The following is a 25,427-nucleotide window of genomic DNA, read 5'->3' as shown; positions in this document are numbered from 1 at the left end:
CCTATTACACTAAGAAGACAAATTCCCCTATGATTACCACACACTTCTTTTTCCCCTTTTCATTTGTACAGGGGAAAAATTATACCTGACTTCGAATCCTCCGGGGCTCTACCTTCCTCCCAGTCCAATCTGCACATCATCCACATCCATTCTACTACTATCTCTCCCCCATGCTTCAGCATTTTACCACACACTCCATCAATTCCTGGGGCTTTCCCCATTTTGACTTTCTTAATTGCTTCCTCAACTTCTGTCCTACTGATTTCTCCCTCTCGTCTCACATCCCTCCGTCTCCCAGCCATTCCCCATCCACATATACTCGCATTACTTTCATTCTCTATGTTCAACAATTCCTTTAAGTGTTTTCTCCATCTGCTCACTTTTTCTCCCTTCTCCACTAGTAATCTACCATTTTTAACCTTTCACTCCCCTACTAACTTCTTTGCCACCCTGTCTGACTCTCTTTACCTCTTTCTAGAATATTTTCTTACGTTCCATCCACTTTACACTCAAATTCCTTCCAAATTCCTCATCCACTCTCTTCTTACTCTCTCTTACTAATCTTTTCACCTCTCTCTTCCTCTCTGCATATAATTCTCTCTTCTGTTTCTCAACTTCTTCCACGCCCCTGTTTCTCATCTACTCACTATATGTTCTCTTCCTTTGTGCCACAGCCTGTCTCACCTCTTCATTCCACCATGCTATTCCTTGCACCCCCTTTCGTCTTCTCTTCACCCCACACACCACCTCACATGCTGCACAGATTTCCTCTGTGAATATCTTGAACGCACCTTTCACGTCCCCCATCTGCTCCAGTCCATATTTACCCAATCGCTCCTACACTTCTGTCTTATATTCTGCCATCTTGTCATCCTCTTGTAACCTTTCCACTTTCCTTGCATATACTACTTCCCCCTGTCCTTCCATTCTTCTGTCTCACCATTTCACTTGGACCTTCATTCTAACCACCACCAAGTGGTGGTCAGAAAGTCCACTCCCCCAACCTGTATAACATCTTGCATCCATTACACTCCTTAGCATCCTTTCATCCACACACACTTAATCAGTCATTGCCTTCTGTTCATTCAGGTCACCACCCACCCTTCTCATCACTCGCCACGTATACCTATGGATCATTTTGTGCCTGAAGAGGGTATTGGCTGTCACCAACCCCTTCCTGGCACAAATGTCCACTAAAGCACTGCCATTCTCATCTGTCTCAGTAGGCACACCCCACTTACCATTCATATCGCCAATCAAAAACACTCTTTCATTCCTTTCAAACTTTTCCATGCACACTTCCACAATTGTCCAGAACTCTTCTCTCACTCTGCTTGCATGATCTTGCGTTGGTGCATACACGCGCACAATCGCCCACATTTGTAGTTCAACTTTCAACATGTATGTATAACAATAAAATTTGCATTAGAGACTATAGAGCCCAGGAGAAAAAGAAGAGCATGGATGATGAACTGGCATAAGAAAAAAATTCACACATAGGCCCTTTTGCAGCACCATGATTGCTCAGTCAGTGCCATATAGCCTACCATCAGGCTTCTAAGGAGAAGTCAAAACTTTTCATCTCATTAACTCCCCTCTTCTTACCGGCTCCCTTCAACCTCTGTCTCTTCGCCGCATTGTTGCATCATTATCTCATTTCTATTGCTACTTCAATGGCCACCGCTCCTCTCAACTATCTGCTTGTATCCCTCCACCTCTACAACGGGCGCGCAGCACCCGTCTAGCAACAAACTCTCATATCCTTTCTGTCCATCTCTCTAATGCAAGAGAACCGTTACTCCCAGTCCTTCACTTACGCAACAGATCAACTCTGGATCTGTCTCCCTCTGTCTGTATTTCTTACTTCCTATGATCTCCAGTCTTTCAAACAGTGTGTCCAGGCATCTCGAAATAAACGGATCTTGAGTTTGGCTCTCTGTTGTATTGCCTTTGTTTTTTTCTTGGGAGGAACGGTTTGTGGGCTCCTTGCCTTTGGTTCCTTCTTCCTTGCATAAAAAAAAGACAAAACATAAAATCTCTTCCATTTTGTGGGATATTCTTAATTTCCCCTCCACTTCACTCTTACCACTAACATTACAACACCTACACGTATTTTCACAAGGTCCCACCACCTACCAAAATTATACACCATCTCACGCTTTCCTTTGCTTCCTGATGATTCCATAGCGCAATGCAGGTTAACACTCTCTCTCTCTCTCTCTCTCTCTCTCCCTCCCCACCTCATTTTCTCCGCATTCTGTCTTTATTTTTCTGCAATTTCCTCCCTTCTTTTGCTGTCCTTCCCTCAGCCCCGTCACTCTCACAGCTGGCGCGTAATGAGAAATATTTTTGGCCCGTACACAAGATAATTTACTTTAGGTGCCTGATATTTGAGGAACCGTTACAGGAAGCGGGTGTAAAGAGACGGAAAGGGGATGGTGGCAGGGGAGGGCAGGGGCTAGGGCGCTTTTTTCCCTAACTTAACGACGATCCCTAACCCCTTTCTGTTCAGGTGATAGTCAAGCGTAGTCAGATTGAAGAGCTGATTGTTTTTTCTTACCTGATGGAGATAAAGCACCTTTCCGTTCAGTTGATGGCCAAGTGGATCCAGACTGAAGGGGTTGATTTGACTAGTAACCAAGGAGGCTCATTCCTACAGCAAAAGGCAAATTTCATGCCACGACAGCTTCGTTTTTAAATTGAGTGACCCATTTCAATCAGGTGAATTCAATCCGGGTATTATGTCTTGAGAATTAGAGGGGGGGAGGAAGGTGCTGGTACAATAGGTAAGATATTTTTCCTTTCTTTTTTACTGCGATATATATCTCCAAGCCACCTTGCTGAATCGACCGAGAAAAAATCTGTACCAGCCCTGTAACACGCTCAGCCACCCTTTCCTCCTCTACGTTTAACAATCTTTCAAAATACTCTGCCCATCTCTTCCTTACTGCATCCATCTCAATTAACATCCTTCCATCCTCTGCTTTTACTCGTTCTCGAGTGGTAATTGAATAGAAGTGTGGCCATTCTTTTGGTCGTTATAAAGTTGTGCTTCCTTGTTCCTGTTTCTAGGTCCTTCTCACCCTATGTATTAGTGAGTCTCTGTGTAAGGTGGTGATTATGATGTGTACAAAAGAGAAAACAGTACGGTGTTTAACTCATTGTAAATTATTCCTTACATTAATCTAGTGACACAGCTGATGTAATAACACTGATTTTTCACAATTAATATCAGGTCGATTCGTAGCAAGTTAAATTTTATACAACTGCTGTCATTTTGTTCATCCCTTCCTGCTCGGTATATATATATATATATATATATATATATATATATATATATATATATATATATATATATATATATATATATATATATATATATATATATATATATATATATATATTTAAAATGTGTGTGTGTAGATAAAATGTTACGAGCAGTAGTGAAGCAAGTGCATCAGCATCAGCTGCATAGTAAATGAAGCAAAAGCGTTCGGTGGTCGAATGCTCATCGCCCACCAAATAATGTTGTTGGCCAAGGTACAAGCTACTCGTACCTACCAACCCAATTTGAAGAAAATTCGCAAAACTTTACGGACTTCAGTCACCGCGTTTCAGTCAGTCAGTCCATATTAACCCGTTGGATCCCAGGGGTGCTGGGCGAGGCATGGCGCTGGGTGGGTACTAAGCGTACCGCCCTTCGCCTATCGGCCCATAGTCGCGAAGCTCATAGGTCCCTACCCGGGGGTTCCCTACTTTCTGAGGACATGAAAAATCCCAGCTCTGTCCAGTATTCCGGACACCGGGCTCCAGTGGGTTAAAAAATTATGGCTTCTGGCATTCGGTCGTCTTTGATCGAATCCTCACCAATAGTAATAGGTTTCTGCACCTCCACATAGTTGCTGTTTCCTGAAGGTTTGGTGAAAATTTGACCACGACTTTTCGAGATATTTTGGCCACACACACACACACACACACACACACACACACACACACACACACACACACACACACACACACACACACACACACACACACACACACACACACACAAACTGTATCGCCTCGCCTTGCTAAAGACGGGCGATAATAATCGTTCACATCAACCAGCTGTTGCTGCTCAGCAGCAATGTTTTCTTGAAATGATTTTATTTTTGTTTTGACCCAGATGTTGACGCGTATGAACTTATTATCGTTATTTTGACGCGTAGCTGCTGTTAATGCATATTGTTCTTGAGTATCTTATATGTAGAGCAATAATTAAAAGCTGCGTAGTCAGCGTGTTCATTTTGCGACGAATGCAAAGTCTAGGGTTTGAAACAGACTGTGATGGACATTAAAAGTGGGTAGTAAGATTGGGTGTGCTAAGCCGACTCCGCTCTTTCTTCACCCCTGCACAATTGTTGACTCTATACAGGGGTTTTATCCGCCCCTGTGTGGAGTACAACTCTCATGTGTGGGGAGGCTCCCCATACACAGCTCTTCTCAATAGGGTGGAGTCAAAGGCTTTTCGTCTCATTAACTCTCCTCCTCTTGCTGACTCCCTTCAACCTCTGTCTCTTCGCCGCACTGTTGCAACTTTATCTCTTTTCTATCGCTACTTTAATGGTCACTGCTCCTCTGAACTGTCTGCTTGCATTCCTCCACCTCTACGACGTGCGCGTAGCACCCGTCTGGCAGCAAACTCTCATCCCTTTTCTGTCCAACTCTCTAATGCAAGAGTTAACCGTTACTCCCAGTCTTTCATTTATGCAACAGGTCAGCTCTGGAACTGTCTCCCTCTGTCTGTATTTCCTGCTGCCTATGATCTCCAGTCTTTCAAACGCAGTGTGTCCAGGCATCTCAAAATGATCGGATCTTGAATTTGGCTCTCTATTGTATTTTGTTTTTCTCTTGGAGGGAACTGTTACTGCGGGCTCATGGCCTTTGATTCCTTCTTCCTCGCATAAAAAAAAAAAAAAAAAAAAAGTTGTGGTATATCCTTACAAATCCGTTTACGTTGCCACGCTGTTGGTCTTACTTATGATACATGCAGACTCGCACACACAAACGTAGCCATTACAACACTTCACCTTTTCTAGTATCATTTTCTGCTGACACTCCCTGTTCGTACTTCGCCAGTGTTGTGAAGGATCAATTTTGTCTGCTGTACTCCCTTCGACAAGGTCCGTTCCTGCAGTGGACTTTGCTTAGAATATTAGAGTTATGGAATGCTACAATTACAGTAACGGGTATTTAATGTTCATTAGTGAATGTTTTTTAATTACAGTTATTTGTTACAGGTGATGGTTAACGGTATTCAAGAGAGGTATTTAAATTTCGGACGACAACAGAAAACAATTTTTATTTTGCCAACCGCCAATTGATTTTATTTAGGAGTGGAATATCATCGTATAAAAGATACTGAGTTTGGCTCTCACCTTATTTTTGTTTTTTCTTGGAGGGAACAGTCTTGCTGGCTTCCGGCATTTGTTTCCCTCATCCTTGCATTAAAAAAAAAAAAAAATCCTTATATCATATGAACGGGACTTCCCTTTCCTCCTGTACTCCGTCTTCCGTCATTGCTCTTATTACCTTCCTCTCACCACCTCACTTACACTCCACCAGCACCGCCACGGGAGTTACCACTATGTTACCTCACTTTTCATCCTTTACATTTTATTTTCAGAGGTAACGCAGGAGACCAACAGGTGTGTGTGTGTGTGTGTGTGTGTGTGTGTGTGTGTGTGTGTGTGGGTGGTGGTAGCCTACTTGCTTGAGTGTTGCAGTTACTGGTGTCTCATTACTTGCGCTTCCTGCATTGTGGAGGACACCTGTAGCCTGTTCACCTGACGCTGCGTAACTATATTCCTTTTACTTGGCCTGAAATTGCCATCTTGAACGCGAAGCCGTAACAGGACATTAACAGGAATACTGTGCTAGTCACGAAAAAGTGCTTTGGAAAGGATGTAGAGCCGTAGTGTTGTTTAAGTTTGCCAGAGTTGCTTGAAACAAGCTACAAGATGACGAAAACTTTTACGTTAGGGCAAGGTTTTGTATTGATTATAATTCTGCCGTCGAATATCTTTTTCCTTCTGATATTTTTTGATGTGCTCCATTTCCTTATCGTTTTTCTTTATTGTATTCGTTTAACTGCATTGGTCCTCCACTGGTGCGTTACCTGCTTAAGGTAGGCCAGCTGTAGGTAATATAGGAAAGGGAGATGTTTCAGTGTGGCTTCCATAGTGTCTTTTAAGAGCAGCGTGCTCAAATATATTGTAAATAAAACTGCCGTTGGGAAGTGAAACTATCAACATCAGTTTCAAAATACTGAACTTCGCCATCGTCGATATAGTAATGAAAGAGACACCGAAAGTGGTATTCGGAGGGTACAGACAAGAATGGGGAACTTGGGAATAAGGAGTAAGAAAAAGCAGAATAAAAAAGTGTCAAGCAAACGAGTGGGAATAAGAAGATACTGTACAAAACAACCTTTTACTACTGGTACTATCACAAGCAACAGTCCACGAATAATCTATGGCCAGCATTTTGTTCTGCATTCCATGATTCACATTCTTTCCCGAACGTCTGGGAGCTTCATGCCTTCGCATTATCTGTTGTGTGCTTCATATTGATATAATGTAAGTTTTTTTTTCTTTTTTTCCTGTAACGCCTTCCATCGCTACAGCCGCCAGGGAAATGTCTACAAACTTTTAATCGTGATAGTGCCATTAACCATCTCAAGGTCGGGACTGCTTTAAGTATTTCGTTTCAGCTTAATCCAGGCAATTTTCTTCAGCTGGGAGTGGGTCATAGGAGCTGCGTGTTAAAGAGCCTATCGTGTCAGTATGGCGGTGGTAGCACTGTGGGTGGTAATGGTGGTGGCGTGGTGCAGCGGCAGAGCACAACAAATTCTCTCCCCAAATGGCCAACTAACTCAGCACAATTCTGCAGCCAACCGATTTTGTAAGTACACCTGGACTGTGATTTGCTCTGATTTATTTTTTTTACTAAAACTTACATACTTCAGAATTTCAAACATAAATAACAGCAAGTTTAATTAAGTATAGGGGCTGCGTGTGTTGGTGTTTTAAGATATGCATTGGAAATAGCCCAAATACCCACCTCATGGGCGGGGCCACACTAGTACTGCATGTTAGCTAACGCCTGACGATTTTATTCAGCAGAAAGTATTAACACTATTGACATTAATCCTGTCATGAATGAGACAGTCCAGCTTTGTATTCAGCATGGATGATGGCCATCAATGCCCAAGTGGTGACTGAAGGTGTGTAACACGCAGAAGGTTTGTTGAACATTAGAGAAGGGACAGTCTAGTCGGTGTCCTGAGTCGAAATATACAAGCCTTTATCTGTCCATCTTTATTACATATATACATATATATATTATAGGTACGAGTATATATAGTAATATAAGGGTGTCATATACCATGTTTTAGAGGAGACTAAATTCAGAATGCTGAAAGGTAATGATAGTCTATTTGTGTCAGGTGGTGGCTGGTGGTGTTATGGCACTGGTATCTAAATACACGTAGATCTTGCTGCTGCAGCCATAGCTACACCACTGACCGATGCCTTCCAGCGATCCAGTCCTGCTGCACCAGTAACTGCACACATATCTACTAAGGACACCTGATAATAAAGCAGGTGTTAAGCAGCAACGTAGGGGAGCACCTGCCCCTAAAATGAAACACAGTACCAGGGAAAGCATAATATAGCTAGAGTATTCCCTACTTCCTATGATCTCCAGTCTTTCAAACGCAATGTGTCCAGGCATCTCGAAATGAACGGATCTTGAATTTGGCTCTCTTTTGTACTGTATGTATGTGTGTGTGTGTGTGTGTGTGTGTGTGTGTGTGTGTGTGTGTGTGTGTGTGTGTGCGTAATTCACCGGGTCGGTCAGGATCACGTGATGGTTGTGATCATAGCTTTATACCCTCCCGGAAGAGAGCTGAGAGCTCATATAGTCCGATCTAAGGGCAAAGCCATGACCTTCACACACGCACACACCCATCCCTTTGCCCAAGGGGGACAATAATCACCCGTTTCGTCAGTGAAACTTTTCTACTTCCCGAGTAAGGCGCGAACCCCCGTCTTAGCAGATGGCAGGCGAGAGCGTTACCACTGAGCCGTGTGTGTGTGTGTGTGTGTGTGTGTGTGTGTGTGTGTGTGTGTAAAGTTGGTCATGTTATATATCAAGGATCACAGGTTTAATTCTGTCATCGCTGATTACATCGACAATATTAGCTAGGATTTTATGACGGGGTGGCCAACGGGTGGGCAAGTCTAATTCAGGGGTAGCCTAAAAGTTCTTCTGAGGGAGTCTAGAGGTATTCCCATGAAAATTTGGGGTGATATGAAATTTCAAGGGTAGCCAGTGTCACTTTGGCCACCCTTCTGTTTACCATAGATGATCGTCAGAATTAAAGTACTTGCTGACATTTTCTCGCAGTTAGCATTAATTATACAGCCATAAGATTGTTAATGGTGGTCTGAGTAAATCTTAATACTTGATGTGATTTTCAGTGTCGCTGTTTTCCGTGGTGCGCTTCAAGAACAGCGAGTGTGTAGGTGAGGGGGGACTGACCGGGATCTGCTACACCAACCAGGACTGTTCCATAGGGGGTGGGACTTCTTCTGGGGACTGCGCTGATGGCTTTGGTGTTTGCTGTGTTAGTAAGTATTCTGACTGGCTTTAAAAATACTGGCTTTGCTATCCATGAAATAGAGAGAGAGAGAGAGAGAGAGAGAGAGAGAGAGAGAGAGAGAGAGAGAGAGAGAGAGAGAGACAGGGGGAGGAGGGTTGAGGGTACCATTTATAAAATCGAAATGGTACTGTACTTGGGTTTGTTACGTATATACCTGTGAAGGGGTAAACCAAATCAGCTTAATTATTTTTGGTGAACAAGGAGAAAGATTTAGATACAAAAATGAATTACAGAAACGGGTGCATACATTGGCAAAGACTACAGATAAATCTCCTGCCTCGTGTCTCCTCTTTGCCCCTCTTGTGTCTCCAACCCCCTCCTCCCCTCCCTCTCATTCCCTTCCCCTACCTCACCCTCTCTCCTGCCCATGGTGAGGCGGTGCGGGTTACCACATCCATCAGGCGACTAGAAGGTGGGTTCGATCCTGGGTCCGGTGAACTCCAGGACAGGGTTTATTTCCCCGATGTTCCAGTAGTATAGTTAGAGGGATGTAAACAAAGTACTGCAGGTGGTGTGCTAAGGGAAGATTTGGACTCAGCATAACTAGACATGTACAGCGAGGTTGGATGGTGAGGAATTGGAAAATATGAGTACGTTTAAGTACTTGGGTAGTGTGATGAGTAAGGATGGAGGTTTGGAGGGTGAAGTGCTTGAAAGGGTGCAACAGGGGAGAAAGGTTGCTGGTTCTTTGAAATCAGTGATAAGAAACAGGGAAGTGAGCATGGAAGTGAAAAAGTTACTGCATGACAGTATTGTGTTACCAACTCTAACGTATGGAAGTGAAGCTTGGACGTTGTTGGAAGGACACAAGTCAAGAGTGAGAGCACTGGAAATGAGTTATTTAAGAGGAGCCTGTGGAGTCACATGGAGAGACAGGCTGACGAATGAGGATATAAAGAAGCGTTGTGGTGTGGATGTGGATGTGATAGGAAGCGTTATGAGGAACATACTGAGATGGTTTGGCCATGTGGAGAGGATGGAGGGTGGGAGACTGACGAAGAGAGTGTATGTGAGTGAGGTGGATGGGGGAAGAGGGAGGGGGAGGCCTAGGATGAGATGGATGGATGGGGTGGATAGGTATATGAGAGAGGGGGGTGTGAGTTGGGAGCGAGGCAGTGAAATGGCGGGGGACAGGGCGACGTGGAGGCGATTTGTTTGTGGCCATCCCAAACGGGATTGAGGCGTCTGGCAATAGATAAATAGATAGATAACTAGACTGTCTGCCTTAAAGGACCTTGGCTCATTCAGTTGTCATTGGTCCTAAGCCTTATTCTTCCCCTGTCTCTCCCCACCCCACCCCATCCCTGTCTTCATCTACCCATACCTTTGTCTCAGCCCCACCCCCATCCCTGCCTCCTCCCCCTCCCCTAACTCTCTCCCACCCACCCCTGTCTCTCTTCCCCACCCCATCCCTGCTTCTCCTCTACACCACCCCAGCTTCTCTTCCACCCCACTTCTGCCTTTCCCCCATCCCACTTCTGCCTTTCCCCCATCCCACTTCTGCCTTTCCCCCATCCCACTTCTGCCTCTCCCCTACATCACTTCTGCCTCTCCCCAGCCCACTTCTGCCTCTCCCCCACCCCACTTCTGCCTCTCCTCTACTCCACTTCTGCCTCTCCCCCACCCCACTTCTGCCTCTCCTCTACTCCACTTCTGCCTCTCCCCCACCCCACTTCTGCCTCTCCTCTACTCCACTTCTGCCTCTCCCCATCCCACTTATGCCTTTCCCCTACTCCATCCTTGCCTCTCCCCCATTCCATCCCTGCCCTTCCCCCTTCCCCTTCCCTGCCTCTCCCCCCTCCCTTTCCTCCTCCCTCTCCCCTGTCTCTCCCCACCCCACGCTGCCTCTTCCCTACCTCCACCCTTGACCCTCACAGACTAAGTAGGCCCCAATCCAAATTCTTCTTCTTCATCATCGTCTTCTTCTTTATCTTCTTCTCTGCATCTTCTTATTTATCTTCTTTTCCTCTTCTTTCTTCTTCATCTTCTTTTCTTCTTCATGATCTTTTTCTCTTCTTCTTTATTCTTCTCCTTCTTCCTCTTCTTCATAATTTCCTTTGGCAGCTCGTGTGGGATGTGGCGAGACCAGCTCCAACAACTGCAGCTACGTGGAGAGTCCTGGCTACCCCTCCACCTTCGATTACCCCCTCACCTGCACCCACACCGTCACCTTCGCCCCGGATGTCTGCCAGATCAGGTGAGTGTTGATATCAAAACATTCATTAACTGTTCTGAGCTTGATGGCTGTATGGGTTTTAATTCTCGTTAGGTCTGAAGATCTTTTCAAACCTCTTCCTTGTCAGTTTATATCTGCATAGAGCACGGTAATATCTTCTTGAATGATGTTTATGTAATGTATGTCGATGTTAAATTGTAGAAATTGACCAAATATTCTTTATGAGCACGTCCCCTGGTTTAAAAGGCAAGTGTTGGTGAAGGGGCAAAAAGCAGGACAGGTGTTGGTGAAGGGATAAGAGGCAGGACAGGTGTTGGTGAAGGGGCAAGAGGCAGGACAGGTGTTGGTGAGGGGGCAAGTGGCGGGACAAGTGTTGGTGAAGAGATAAGAGGCAGGACAGGTGTTGGTGAAAGGGCAAGAGGCAGGGCAGGTGTTGCTGAAGGGGCAAGAAGAGGCAGGACAGGTATTGATGAAGGGGCAAGAGGCAGGACAGGTGTTGGTATAGGGGCAAGGACCAGGGCAGGTGTTGGTGAGGGGGCAAGAGGCATGGCAGGTGTTGGTGAAGGGGCAAGAGGCAGGACAGGTGTGGGTGAAGGGGCAAGAGGCAGGACAGGTGTGAGTGAAAGGGCAAGAGGCAGGGCAGGTGTTGGTGACGAGATAAGAGGCAGGACAGGTGTTGGTGAAGGGGCAAGAGGCAGGACAGGTGTGGGTGAAGGGGCAAGAGGCAGGACAGGTGTGGGTGAAGGGGCAAGAGGCAGGAAAGGTGTTGGTGACGAGATAAGAAGCAGTGCACGTGTTGGTGAAGGAGTAAAACAGGTTTCTAATTGTAGGTAAAAGGGCAAGAGTCAAAACGTGATGAATTTAACTCTTAGAATTCGAGAGCTCATTTTTTAGAGTGAAATTAACTCTTGGTGGCCAGAACAAGAACTGTAATGCTGGGTTGAATTAGGCTCGACTTCTCGTACCTATTTCACCCAACGTGGAGCGGGGTCCTCTTTCGAGACCGGAGCTAGTGCAATAAAGAGAGGTAGGACATAGAAACCTTCGGCAACACCATACACGTATATTACCACAGTCAGACACAGGACACTTCAGCAGATATTACGCCACAATATAGAGCAATACAAAAACCTTATCTAAAATATTGTGTATCTCGCAGGATACTAGCTTTCTAGATACTAATGACAATACAACAAATTTTAGTACTAGGAGTGCAGTAAATACAAGTGCGCGCGGAGCGCGTGAGGGGGGGGGGGGTTTGTGATCCTCCAGGAGGAGGTAGGGGAGACACGGAGAGTGACTTAAAACGGCGAGGAGGTAGTTATGGTAATATTGAAGGATGCCCGATGTTAGCAAGGGAGTTTAGGTGTTTTCTGTTGGCGAAGATTCTTTGACAAATAACTCTGATTCTTACTTTGACTTTAAGAGCGGGAGCGAGGAATGGAGAGAGTTTTTAGGAATAGCGGGCGGAGGGGGGGAATATCGTTAATACTCGCCTTCCTTGATATTTTGGTGGAAATAGGGTTTTCTGTAGGCACTACTTATTCGTCACACATCTCCTCGGTATGATATGTAGACTCTTGCTTCAAAACGCGTAACAAAGTCGGAGTACTCGTAAATACTATTTCACCATATTACTTAGAGACTAGCCAATAGAACTCCAGTAATATTTTAGTCTTTCTCCGGATTCTAGAGATATGTCTTTAGTAAGATTCGGGGTGGCACTCGCACGTATTTTCACTTTAGGTCTCAACCCACATTCTCGTCCTTCAACTGGATATTGTGTTCTGATATACCCCAATGGAGATTACATAAAGTTACTGCACAATACTTATTCTAAGAGACAGGGAGTCACATTTAACCTACTTCACGATTGTTACAGGGTCACTCGTATTTCCTCATGGAGAGAAACAAGGACACGTCATCGGCGATCCGGTCGGACTGAGGGCGTCGTCCGGGCGGGGCGAGCCGGGAGGGCACGGTGCGGCTCGCGAGGGTGTCCTCTCGCGTCCGGGGGTTTCCGGACTGGGCTCCGGCGTAAGGCCCGTAGGACTGGGGCCGAAGAGGTCTAGGAACCTCTGGGTCAGGTCCCGGCGTCGCGGGGGCGTGGTGAGGTCTCGCCCGGGTGTCCTAGGGCGGGCCGGAAGAGGCGACAGACTGCGGTCTCCCACGACCAGGGGCACCGTCAGGGGAGGGCTGTGGCAGCGGCTGTCACGGGGGCCCGACAGGTGTGTCTGCTCGAGAGCCACGCGTAGGGAACAGAGGCCGGGGGAAACAGGGAGGTCTTTCCGAGATATTCTGGAGCGAGACCCCTGGAGTTCAACCTCCGGTTGTGGAGACGTCCCTCTCCTCACTACACCCTGGGAGCGACCATCGATCGTCTCTACCTGGACACTGGGGGAGCGACCATTGATCGTCTCTACCCGAATATTGTGGGAGCGACCATTGATCGTCTCGACCGGAGTGCTGAGGGAGCGACCGTTGATCGTCTTTACCTGAGCTTTGGTGGAGCGACCATTGATCGTCTCTACCTGGATTTTGGGGGAGCGACCATTGATCGTCTCTACCCGAGCACTGTGGGAGCGACCATTGATCGTCTCTGCCGGAGGGCCAAGGGAGTGACCATTGATCGTCTCTACCTGGGCTTTGGGGGAGCGACCGTTGATCGTCTCTACCTGAGCTTTGGGGGAGCGACCATTGATCGTCTCGATCGGAGGGCTAAGGGAGCGACCATTGATCGTCTCTACCTGAGCTTTGGGGGAGCGACCATTGATCGTCTCTACCTGGATTTTGGGGGAGCGACCATTGATCGTCTCTACCCGAGCACTGGGAGCGACCGCTGATCGTCTCAACCGGAGGGCCAAGGGAGCGACCATTGATCGTCTCTACCTGGGTGTTATGGGAGCGACCATTGATCGTCTCTACCTGGGTGTTATGGGAGCGACCATTGATCGTCTCTACCTGGGTGTTATGGGAGCGACCATTGATCGTCTCTACCTGGGTGTTATGGGAGCGACCATTGATCGTCTCTACCTGGGTGTTATGGGAGCGACCATTGATCGTCTCTACCGGGTTTTTAAGGGAGCGACCATTGATCGTCTCTACCTGGATGTTGTGGGAGCGACCATAGATCGTCTCTACCTGTTCACTGTGGGAGCGACCATGGATCGTCTCTACCTGTTCACTGTGGGAGCGACCATAGATCGTCTCTACCAGAGGGGCGCTGCCTGGAGTATTGTTTCTGACTCCACCCCTAGCCAACACGGTGATTCCGCCACGCGAGGGTAGTGTCTTTCGCCTACGGTGGCGGCGGCGTGGTGGTTGAATGTCATAGGGGCGCACGGCCCGGGCTGACATACGTCGTTGTTGCCCGGAATGGTGGTGGCTGGTGGCGGCTACCCCGTGGGGTCCGAGTGGGGGTGTCGGCATTCTCGTGGGCGAACTCCGTTGTTTCTGGTTCGCCTCGTTGTCGGGGATACTATGGTATTCTCCGGAATATTCCGGAGTACCGTATGTGTGTCCGTTAAAGCCACGCATTTCAAGAACAATTTAAATTTTTGTCATGGTCAGTAAGATTATGTAAAGCCATACGAGAAATCTATTGCACTATTTGTTTCCCGGGGTCATTTTATCGTCAGGTTGAGAGATTGAAGCACCTCATCTTTAGTGATTTATCCTGCATATTACACTCATTATCTTTTATGTATAATTATTTAGCTCATTAGTTCATATACGATTTATCTTGCACACATTATTAGTCTCTTATATATCGTTTGTAGCTTTCTATATCGACGTGGGTTGCATATTGTTCATATACTAGGATAATGCATGCCACGCACGGGAAAAAAAAAATGGTAAGGACTGAGAGAAGCCAGAGAGCCTCCTAAGACAAAGGCAACACGAGACCTGGTGTACAGTAAAAGTTCTCGTTATAAGTAGCTTTAATTTTTTTTAAGTCCATGGAAATTGTAGAAAAATACCTTTTAAAGTTCCATCCCCCTGCCTTTAAAACTGATTTGCCAGTTTCTTTCAGTGTATGCACGAAATTAGTTGTATGGAAAAAGTGATATTTTGTAACGCCTCCCTGACTTGTATTCTGTAACCACGCCTGCAGGATGGACGTGGAGAGGGTGGAACTGACGCCACCCACCAACGCGGGCAACTGCGAGGACGACACCCTCACCTTCTCACAGGACAGGAAGTGGACCAGTGTATGCGGAACGACCACAGCCTCTCACTGTTGGTACCTCTCACTTGGCCATCTATCTGTCTGTCTATCTATCTGTCAGTCTAGCTATCTCTCCATCTACGAGTATCTAGCAGTGTACTTATCTGTCCATCTCTCTGTAGCCTATATAGCCAGGCGCATTAATCCCGAAAGGAGCGACTAAAAACAATTCCATGTCACTCTGCGCTCCATCATCAGGCTGCTCTGCCTCTAGCCCTCTCCATCCTCACGCATATACGATACCTCACTACCCCATCCCTCATCTCCATCCTCGGTCTTCCTCATCCCCTCTCCGCCTGCACTTCACTCACATACACTCTTCCAGTCATGTTCTCATTCTCCTTTCTCTCCACCTGGCCATACCATCTCAGGGTGCGTCTGACACCAAATATAACCCTAAAGACGTGTTATTATTATTATTATTATTATTATAGTGGTAGGTGGGGCGCTCACCATCCACTCATTCGATGTATTGATGCTCTCGGGTGTCTGCCCTTTCCTCTCTTCCATCCTTCTTTCTTTCCATCCTCTTCTGTCTTTCTATCCTTCATTCTTTCCTTGTCCTTCTGCCTACGGGTGACCTTATACTCCCTCTTCTGTCTTTCTTTCCTTCATTCTTTCCTTTTCCTTCTGCCTGTGGGTGACTCTACAGTGAGTGACAAGCCAAATGGTTTCCTGTACACCAGGAAACCATTTACTACGCTGGGTGGTAACCATATAACCAAATTTTGGCACCTGGTGGTTTATTGGGTAATTATTGCACTCCAGTCGGATTGAACCGGTGAAGGTTTATATCCAAGGGGTAGTTGGGGTTGATTGCTCATGTCATGCCACTCGGGGATGAGTGAGGCTGGTCACTCTCATCTTAAATGTCTAGACCAACTGCCTAGCCCCGGGTTCCTACGCTCCTCTTGGGGCAATGTAGGATTGGATGATGCCTGGATGGATGGATGGATGGATTATAATTATTATTATTATTATTATTATTGTTATTATTTTGCTGTCTACGGAAGAGTGTATTCAGGTCAGGAGAGATTTTCTCGAACTGCAGAGGTTAAATATAGTCTTCATTAAACTGTTATCTTCATTATCTACATATAATCTATCTCAATTTAAGTTTTCTTCTCTACCTGCATTCTGCCCCATTTAGGCCTTATTGTCTTCCTGCATTCCACCTCATTTAAGCCCTAAAATTTACCAAATCTACCCCATTAAAATTCTAATGTCTACCTGTCTACCTGCAATATAGCTTAGTTACCGTCGTACTATCTTATTCTGCCACTGGGTTGAAAATAAGCCAAAAAAAAAAAAAAAAAAGAAGACGAAAACGAAAATCCCCGCCAAATTGAAGTGAACAAACTACAGTAGAGTCGCTGATGATTACTTTCTTCTGCAGTTTACCTGGACGTGGACCCGTCGGTAAGCTCCTCCCTGACGCTCACCTTCATCACAAGCTCCACCACCTTCCCCAGGCGGTGGCGCATTAAGCTCTGCCAGATAGGTTGTGACCAGCTGTCCATGGGTACGAGCGTGACCTTTGATAGCTTGTTTTACCTCTAGGCTTGTAGTCTTGGCGGTTAAGGAAACTCCCTAACACCTCTTTCTCAGCTATTTATGGATACAGCTGGGTAATGGCTGAAAGCAAGAAAATGTGGATGACCCCCAGTTTTTATGCTAATTTCTGAGGCATGTGATGATACAACGTAGCTAACCTCTCTCTACACTCGGTAATGTGGGATTTAGGCTAATTACACCCTAACATTGCAGGTGGTCCATAAACGACCATAAAAAATGAGGGGCTTTTACACTTTAGTGCATTCAGATTTATTAATACGTCTGTCAGTAAGCACAATCACACAACTGTTAAATGTATTCAGATTTATTAATACGTCTGTCAGTAAGCACAATCACACAACTGTTAAATCTTCCATTCCTCTCGTCAGCACCAACTGGTTGTGGGCAATACTACACCACAGCCTCGGGAAGCATCAAGGGCTGGAACCACGAAGGCATATACCTCTCGGGACAAAACTACGCCATCTGTGTCAGGAAGGAACTAGACCACTGCTCGGTGAGTTTCTGACATTGTCTTAGACTAGCATTTTTTAACAGTGCACGTCTGAAGACTTATATCACTGATGAGAGCTTTGAGAGTACCAGTGTGTACAGACACAGCAACAGCTATTAGCATGAAAACAGGTGCATTAGTTGATGATGTATATTTGTCTTGCCGGTATACAGTATTTCCTAAGTAGTCCTGTCAACCAGCATAATCATCAGCAGATATAACCAATAGCTATCATATCCATCACCAGTGACGTAGCCAGAGGGATGGTCGGGTTGCTCTGGCCTCCCCTGAAATGTACTTGGCCACCCTACGGGCCATCCCATATTTGCAAGGGGGAATCTCCCGTACCCCTCGTAGAGTTCTTAGACCCCTCCATTTTTCAACTTGGCCACCTCATTTTCAAAATTCAAGCTGTGACATTGACTATCAGCTGGCATACCTTTCAGTCGGTATACTCGAAACAACAATTGAACTAGTCTGTTATTTTCTTATATGACCTAATTAAGAATAAATTAGCCCAGTCATGTTTCAGGACCCCCAGACTTGCATCAGGACAGTATTCGTGTTGGCTTAGGAGATTTTATGACATCTGTTATAGTTCTTTAACTATTTATTCTGCCTCTTATGCCTCAACGTCATCATCTATGATACGATACAATTTTATGCCGATAATAAAAGAATGTCAGGGTGAAATATACAAGATAAATGACAAAGTAAGAAGTAAACGGCCGTCTCCTTTCCAGCGAGAATGCAGAGGTTAGTAATATTCATAATCGGGTACACCATATTTACATTCTTGAGTTTATGTGATGCATAAAATTATTTATTTATACATTTATCTTCACCCAGGCGGCTACCATACATTCAGCAACTAAACCACTGTGAATATTAAAGTGATGGAAAAATGGCCGAGTAAAATTAGTTCTGATGACCATTAATATCTTCAGTCAGATTATTTTTTTAAATTTTATCAGGCGACCACCAGACGATTTTATTCAACTTAAGAGAAATGTAGTGAAGGGGCTAAGGGAGGCTTTATATAACCCCTCCAGTTTAACAAGTCTCCCATTAGGAGAAAATCGTTAGGTGGTCCCAAGAATTAAATAAAAAATACATCATTGTACTGAAGGAGTTAACTATTATGGATACTCGCTTATCGTAAAAATTCATCAAAATCCATTAAGAATACAGTACGGTACTCCCCCTGCCTTCACCCTTCCACAGACGACGTACCTAGACAATCAGCAGTTCATGTTTATGCCCATGTGCGGGGATACCTTTGAGTACCCCTTCCCTGTCATCAGTAACCCGTCCAGATCGGTTGCCTGCAACACCGCCATCACGCTGATCAGCGCTGTGAGTACTCTTTTCATTTTGTCGTCTGGCAGAGTAATTATTTCTGTAGTGTGGTTTATAAGCTCATGTAGGGGTCTGTATCAGTTAATGTTTTGTAACGTGGTAAGCTGTGTCAGTGGTATGTTTTGTGCCCCAAGATATCTTTTGCTATCCTAAAATCCCACACCAACCACATGAAACCTATCCGAACACACCCACACCCTTCACATGAACAAATTGGTTCCACGGTCACCATGACTTCCATGCAGACCCGCGCATCACTATATCCTTATTCCGTACGTGACCTGTGTTTAGACTGGCATACTCTGCATCCTTGCAGGTGTCTCCTGTGCTCGTCACCGGCTGAGACACAGGAATCCACCTCTCTAAGCTCGCTTCATTCACGTTTAATGCGTGTGGATTGACAGCACAAAGGCATTGGTCACCACCATGCATGTTCTGGAACATTTTGGCTTAATTTGCATGGCTACCACCAGGCAGCACCAACGGTAAACCAGAAAAGTTGTAAATCACGCCCCTCTCCCCCTTTCAGGCTGACTCCAGCTCCTCTCCACCTTGTAGAGACCTCACCTTCCCTCCACCAGTTGACCATGTCAGCCTGGCCCTGTTGTGCATCACCTGTCCCATACTCATTAGCACTCCCAGTTCATGCTTCATTGGTCTTCTCAGTCCCTGCCTTCCCTTTCCTAGCTGTCTCGTACCCACCTAACTTCCCAGTTCCTCTCATCCCCCAGTCCCTGATCCTCCTGTTCCTCACCATTCTGTCTAGGCTGTTCTTATCCCACCTGTCTTAATGTGTTCTACGGGATAGTGCGGAGCAGGTGCGTAAAGAACTCATAAGGTAGATAGGAAAATGGCAGGTAGACTGGGGTCAGGCAAAGTCAACAGGACTGGAGGGAGTCTCCACGAGGTGAAGGAAAACCGGAAAGTGCCAGGGTGACAGAGATATATGGAGAGATTTCCGTAAGATGGAGAGAAGACAGGGAACTGCAGGACTGGCGTGTAACATACAAGGAAAGCACACAAACATTCCCCGAGACTATGACATGCAACCATCAAATTTTCTGTCCAGTCTCTATTTTAGTTCTAAGTGCAAACAGAACAGGAGTAAAGAGTCCTAGCCTAGGGATGTCGTGATCGACTCAGGAATCAGAGCCAGGACCTCTTGGTTGTGGTCTGAGTATGCTTCCAATTACACCACGGCCAAATTCCCACTGGTCTTGAGGATCCTCTTTTATATCTTTCCTAAGGTAGCATCAGTGATTTCTGGAGGTGGCCTTGTGAGTTTTATCCTCATATTGTAGAGCTTTGGCTAACCTGTATGGGACCAAGGGAAGTACCTATATATGTGTGGCATGTGCCTGTCCATGTGTTTTCTGAGTATGTCTTAGTATGTACAGGGAGTGTGGGCTACTCCAGGGCTCAACAGTTACACATGAGAAAATATCCTAATAAGAAATTACTGAAAATTAATATTTTGTTCAGAACAGATGACTGACAAAGGAGGGCTGCACTAGATGTTTGATGCCATTTAGGCTCAGCCAGACGGAGCAGAGATAGAAAATAAGGACGTTTATAGCCTCCTGTAGCTCCTGATTCCTTTACTGGGTATGTACTGTACTATATCTCACGCCAAGGCGCGACAAACCTTATGCAGTCATACTATACCTTTAAAAAAAGAGTAGGATCCATTTGCTAACACTCCATTAATATCTATGTTGTCTTCCCAAGGATCCAGTATTTACCTAAACACCTCTGTCCCTGCCAACACCCCGTTTATTAACACTTTCTGACACCTCTTAATCGTCTTGCTAATACACCCAACACTCCTTGAACCGGGACGTCATTTTTAGTTTATTCTTGCTGCCGCCAGACGATTTTATTCAGTGTAGGAAAGACCTTTTGTATTTAAGAGGTCTGTTGAGTAAATTCGTGAGGAGAATGCAAGCATAGAGTATAAAATAAGTCCTGTGATTGAAGGGATCAGTAGAGTTACTATAATCTATTTTTACATGACGGAAATGGGCCACTCTTGTTTGAATACTGAGTTGCTGTTTCATGCATTTCGATAAGACTCAGTTACGAGATTACTGAGCTAAATGATCCTCCACTCTTATCAGCTGGGTGTCAGTTGAGCTGGAAGGAGTTCTAAGGATCTTTGTCAGGTTATACACACGCACTATAACATTATATTTTAGTGTTAATCTCTCGTTTGGTGGTAGGTGGGGGCGGCCACCATCCACTCACTCGATGTAGTGCTGCCTTTGGGTGACTGCCCTTTCCTCTCTTCCTTCCTCCTTTCCTTTCTTCTTCATCTGTCTTTCTTTCACTCATTCTTTCCTCTTCCTTATGTCTACAGGTGACTGTACGCTGAGTGACAAGCCAAATGGTTTCTTGTACACCAGGAAACCATTCACTACGTTGGGCGGTAACCATATAACCAACTTATGGTACCTGGTGGATAGTGGGTAATTACGGCGCTCCAATCATATTGAGCCTGTGTAGGTTTATATCCAAGGGGTAGTTGGGGTTTATTGTTCCCGTGATGCCACCCAGGGATGAGTGAGGCTGGTCACTCTCATCTTAAATGCCAGGACCAACTTGCCTAGCCCCGGGCTCCTACGCTCCTCATGGGGAAGCACAGGGTTAGATGGCGTATGTGTGTATGTATGTATGTTAATCTCTCGTTACAGCTCAGCACTCAAGATGGGGAGATTGTAGTTTTAGAGCAGGTTAAAGTGGATAGAGTGTAACCTCTTAGAAAACATCTACTAACACTCAGTTTAAAACCTTTATTAGTGTTCTAGTGTAGTTTTTCACCTTAACTTGGTCCAGATTTTCGTCCTTTTGTAGCTTATTTCACGTAGCTGAGTAGCAGAAAAAGAGAATCCTACGGCTCTACAATCTACATCCATTCCACAGACCTTCGCAACTAAACATCACACTCTAAAGTGAATTTATTGTTACAACGCAGCATTCAAGATGGAGAGAGGGTAATTTTGGACCAAGGTAAAGTACAAAGAGTATAACCTCCCGACCATCGTCCTGCAGATGCCGCTAACAATGCCGCTGGAAGGCCCTCACTACTTCTACCTGACCACCACTACAGACACCACCAACGACCACTCCTCCTCCTTCAACCTCAACTACCTGTTCACCCAAAACCCCTGCTGAGGGGGCACAATGGAAGAAGATGCTGGAGAGGGTGTTGGATGGTGCGGAGAGAGTGAAGGAGGGATATGGAGATAATGTAGGAGGACTGAGGTATGGAGAATGGATAAAATATTGCAGATATGAAGTAGAAGGTGCAGGGAGGGTATACGAATGGAAAGGGGTAAGAAAATATGGAGAAGATTTAAGGCCGCTTCCACCCGCTACGATTTTAAAGTTAGATTCACTGGCTGGACACACACTGGGATAAACTTTGCTTCCCCTTGTTCCACTTCACTCAGCAAAACAACCGGGGACTTAAATGTAACAGCTCCTATGAGGACCATGTTCTAGGCGAAAATTCGGACTTAAAAAAAAAATGGTTGACTATTAACATTGTCCAGTAAATAAACATTAGAGGCGTATTATAAGTAATTGACCACGCAGATTTCGTGGCACCTTTGTATTATCGATTTATTACGTTTACAGTACCATTTCATCCCCCTGAACGTTACTGATGCTGTGTCGGTACTAAAAATACATAAACATGAAAGGTAATATCAAGATGTAGAAAACGCAATAAATCGCTTAGAAAAGTTTACTAGGAAGCTGACGATGCCACTTATCGGCTAATACCGCGACTTACTCTGTGTGAGTCGTTTTCTGTGTGGATAGTAACCAACGAAACCTTTACTCTTGCGTCTTCACTTCCACAATCAGTTTTGGCGGTGACATAGTTTATCCCTGAGTAAGGCCGGACCTGACATGAAGGGGAAGGTCAATATATGTCAGAGTGGGAATACGGAGGTGTCCCAGCTTGTGAAACACGCATTTTTGAAGAAAATTATAGGAATCAACAAAGGGCTTATTCAGTCTCATCTTGAACTCTTTGCTGGAAAGTTCAACGAAATGATGCAGGTGTTTTAGCAAAGTGGCTATTTAGTTTAATCTTGATACTGTAATATAATTATATTTTCAGATTATATATGGAAAGTTGGATATATCGTTAAGGCATATAATGTAATAAATTGTTTAGCACATAATTTTGTTTTATTTGTATCATAAAAGTGGATGTGTCGGTAGATCAGATATAGTATAACAAACATCCTGCATTCCACTGTAGCTCCGGTTAGTCTTTGAAAAACAGGTGAGGAAAGAGGGAAAGACGTTCAGACTCATTCGACCATTCTTTCTGGATTTTTTTTTTTTTTTTTTTGGGGTGGGGGTGGGGAAGAGGGTAATCAAGTATGAAGAGTAGTACCATACATCACCACCACCACTGTTGTACTCTTGTATATATATCTGGATTTTTAGGGGAAAGTTTAACGTTACTCCAGCCTAATTCGATCCCTGAACCCTTTAGTTAATGTTTGGACTATGAGCTACCGACTACTTAAAAATATGCAATATGTTTAGGGTTTGCTTTCGCTGCAGTGTATATAAGTAGTACGGGTACACTGCAGCACATCATTTGGCTATCTAATGTGTTCTCACCCCTCACACAGCTCTATGGCATACAGCCCATCCACTAGCAACCTCAGCTGAAACAGGGAGTACTGAGAGACTTCAACACCCGACGTCCACCAACTGAGGCCCGAACAGACTTTACTTTGTGACCTTGACCCTCGACTGATTGCTGTCAAAATCGAATTACTTCATGCCTGATCCTTATCCCTTCCACCAAGTTTGGTCCAAATCGGATTAAAACTGTTTGGATTGCCAATACCCTGTGACTTTGAACCTTGATCTTTCCCCATTATATCGACTTTGATTTTTCTCAAAGTTGAAAGCCATTATCCTTGCCTTTCCCTGAATCCTTTCTCGGTTTGGTCTTAATCGGATAAGAATGAATTTCCCCAGCCCTGTGACCATAACTTGTTCTTAAAAAAAAAAAAAAAAAAAAAAATGCTGATCCTCAACACATCCACGAAGTTTGTTACTCCTCAAAACAGCATCACCTTGTTCATGCCTTACCCTCAACCCTTCCACCAAGTTTGGTCCAAAACTAAAAAACTACGTTGATCTTCCCAGGTCAGACTTTGACCTAGCCTGTGACCTTGACCTTGGACCTGCTTTTCTTCTATCTATATACCTAGGCTGCTTCCCCCAAGGAAAGGGAGGTAGCCGAGACAGGACGACACACTCCCCATTTACTCATCCATTCAAACACATTCATTCGCATCTTAGCCCCAAAGGGGAGAACGGACAGATCCTCACCGCACCACACTGCACAAGGGTAAACTGCGCAATGCAATCAGTGACATCCGCAGCAGGGCCCGACAGCAGAGCTGGTTTACCCCTGCCACATCATAACAGACTCATCCCCTTACCCGCACCTGACCTGAAATAGCTGATCAGACCAAATGCGGGAGAATATCCCCTCAGGGCTGCGTCATCACTTATTCATTCACAATTTCTCTCCACCCATTTCTGTCACGCACAGCCACTCCTCCTTGCTCAACAGACATCCCTCTCGCATCCAGCGCTCTCTTCACACTGTCCATCCATCCTATTCGTGGTCTTCCTCTCAGCCTTACACCTCTCACATCAGATCTAGTTATCTTTTTCACCAATCGCTCATTATCCATTCTCTCCATATGCCCAAACCATCGCAACACCCTCTGCTCAACTCTACCAGCCATCTCCCGAACAACTCCAGTTCTCCTTCGCACTTCATCATTCTGCACTCGATCCATACGCGTCACTCCACACATACTCCTCAGACACCTCATCTCCATTACATTCAAACTTTTCCTCTCTGCTACACCCATATTCCATGTTTCAGCCCCATACAATGCAGTCGGTACTACAACACCCTCATACAGCCTTCTCTTTACATCCATTCTAAGCGAACGACATCTAAACACTTTTTTCATTCCTCCCAGCACTTTTCCTACTTCATTTATTCTAAACTTCACTTCTGCATCTATTCTTCCATCCACAGCAACATGTGACCCTAGATATTTAAAACACTCTACCTCCTCAAGCAACTCGCCATTCAAAACTATATTCATCCCCCTACCATCTACCAACCTCGTACACTTCATCACTTTACTCTTATTCTAATTTACTTTCAATTTCCTCCTTTCACACACCCTTCCAAACTCCTCTACCAACTGTCTCAATCTCTCCTCTGAATCAGCCACCAGTGCAGTATCATCTGCAAACAGCAGCTGCTTCAGATTCCACTCTCCACCATCAACATTCACCAGACTCAGACCTCCACCTAAAACTCTTGCATTCACCTCCCTTACAACACCATCCATGTAAATATTAAACAACCAAGGGGACATCACACATCCCTGTCGCAGCCCCACTCTCACAGGAAACCAATCTCTCACAGTATTTCCCACTCTTACACACGCTTTACTATTTACATAAAAACTTTTCACCCCTTTTAATAACCTACCATCAAGTCCATACAATCTTAAAACAGTCCCCAAAGCCTCCCTATCAGTTCTATCATACGCTTTCTCTAAATCCATAAATACCCAAAACACATCCTTGCCTTTCGCTAAATACTTTTCACACACTTGTCTCACCGCAAACACCTGATCCACGCATCCCCTCCCTCTCCTAAAGCCACACTGCTCATCACCAATCACCCCCTCTATACCCTCTCTAACTCTCATAATTAACACTCTACCATACACCTTACTTACAACACTCAACAGACTTATACCCCTAAAGCTAGTACATTCATACTTATCACCTTTGCCTTTATACAACGAGACCACACAAG

The 25,427-nt window shown here is 45.2% G+C and overlaps 1 protein-coding gene across 1 annotated transcript; it reads left to right on the top strand.

Annotated features, from left to right (window-relative positions):
* The first annotated feature begins 6,827 nt into the window (after positions 1-6,827).
* On the top strand, positions 6,828-21,709 carry LOC145414038 (uncharacterized). The gene is made up of 8 exons (XM_080283602.1): positions 6,828-6,945; positions 8,526-8,675; positions 10,772-10,904; positions 14,998-15,122; positions 16,508-16,633; positions 17,055-17,182; positions 18,404-18,535; positions 21,587-21,709. The coding sequence occupies exons 1-8, from the start codon at positions 6,828-6,830 to the stop codon at positions 21,707-21,709; spliced, it is 1,035 nt and encodes a 344-aa protein (XP_080139728.1).
* Positions 21,710-25,427: the final 3,718 nt, after the last annotated feature.

This window comes from Coenobita brevimanus, chromosome 98 (genome assembly GCF_032717465.1).
Source record: "Coenobita brevimanus isolate Jiangsu-jjx chromosome 98, ASM3271746v2, whole genome shotgun sequence".
In the NCBI taxonomy this organism is placed as follows: domain Eukaryota; kingdom Metazoa; phylum Arthropoda; class Malacostraca; order Decapoda; family Coenobitidae; genus Coenobita; species Coenobita brevimanus.
The sequence above is the reverse complement of the archived record's forward strand: the minus strand, read 5'-3'. Positions and strand labels throughout refer to the sequence as shown.

Excerpts from the sequence above, each read along its gene's own strand:
- LOC145414038 (XM_080283602.1), top strand. The coding sequence starts at position 6,828 with ATGGCGGTGGTAGCACTGTGGGTGGTAATGGTGGTGGCGTGGTGCAGC. Across the intron at positions 10,905-14,997 it reads CCGGATGTCTGCCAGATCAG|GATGGACGTGGAGAGGGTGG; the intron begins GTGAGTGTTGAT and ends CCACGCCTGCAG. Across the intron at positions 18,536-21,586 it reads CCATCACGCTGATCAGCGCT|ATGCCGCTAACAATGCCGCT; the intron begins GTGAGTACTCTT and ends ATCGTCCTGCAG.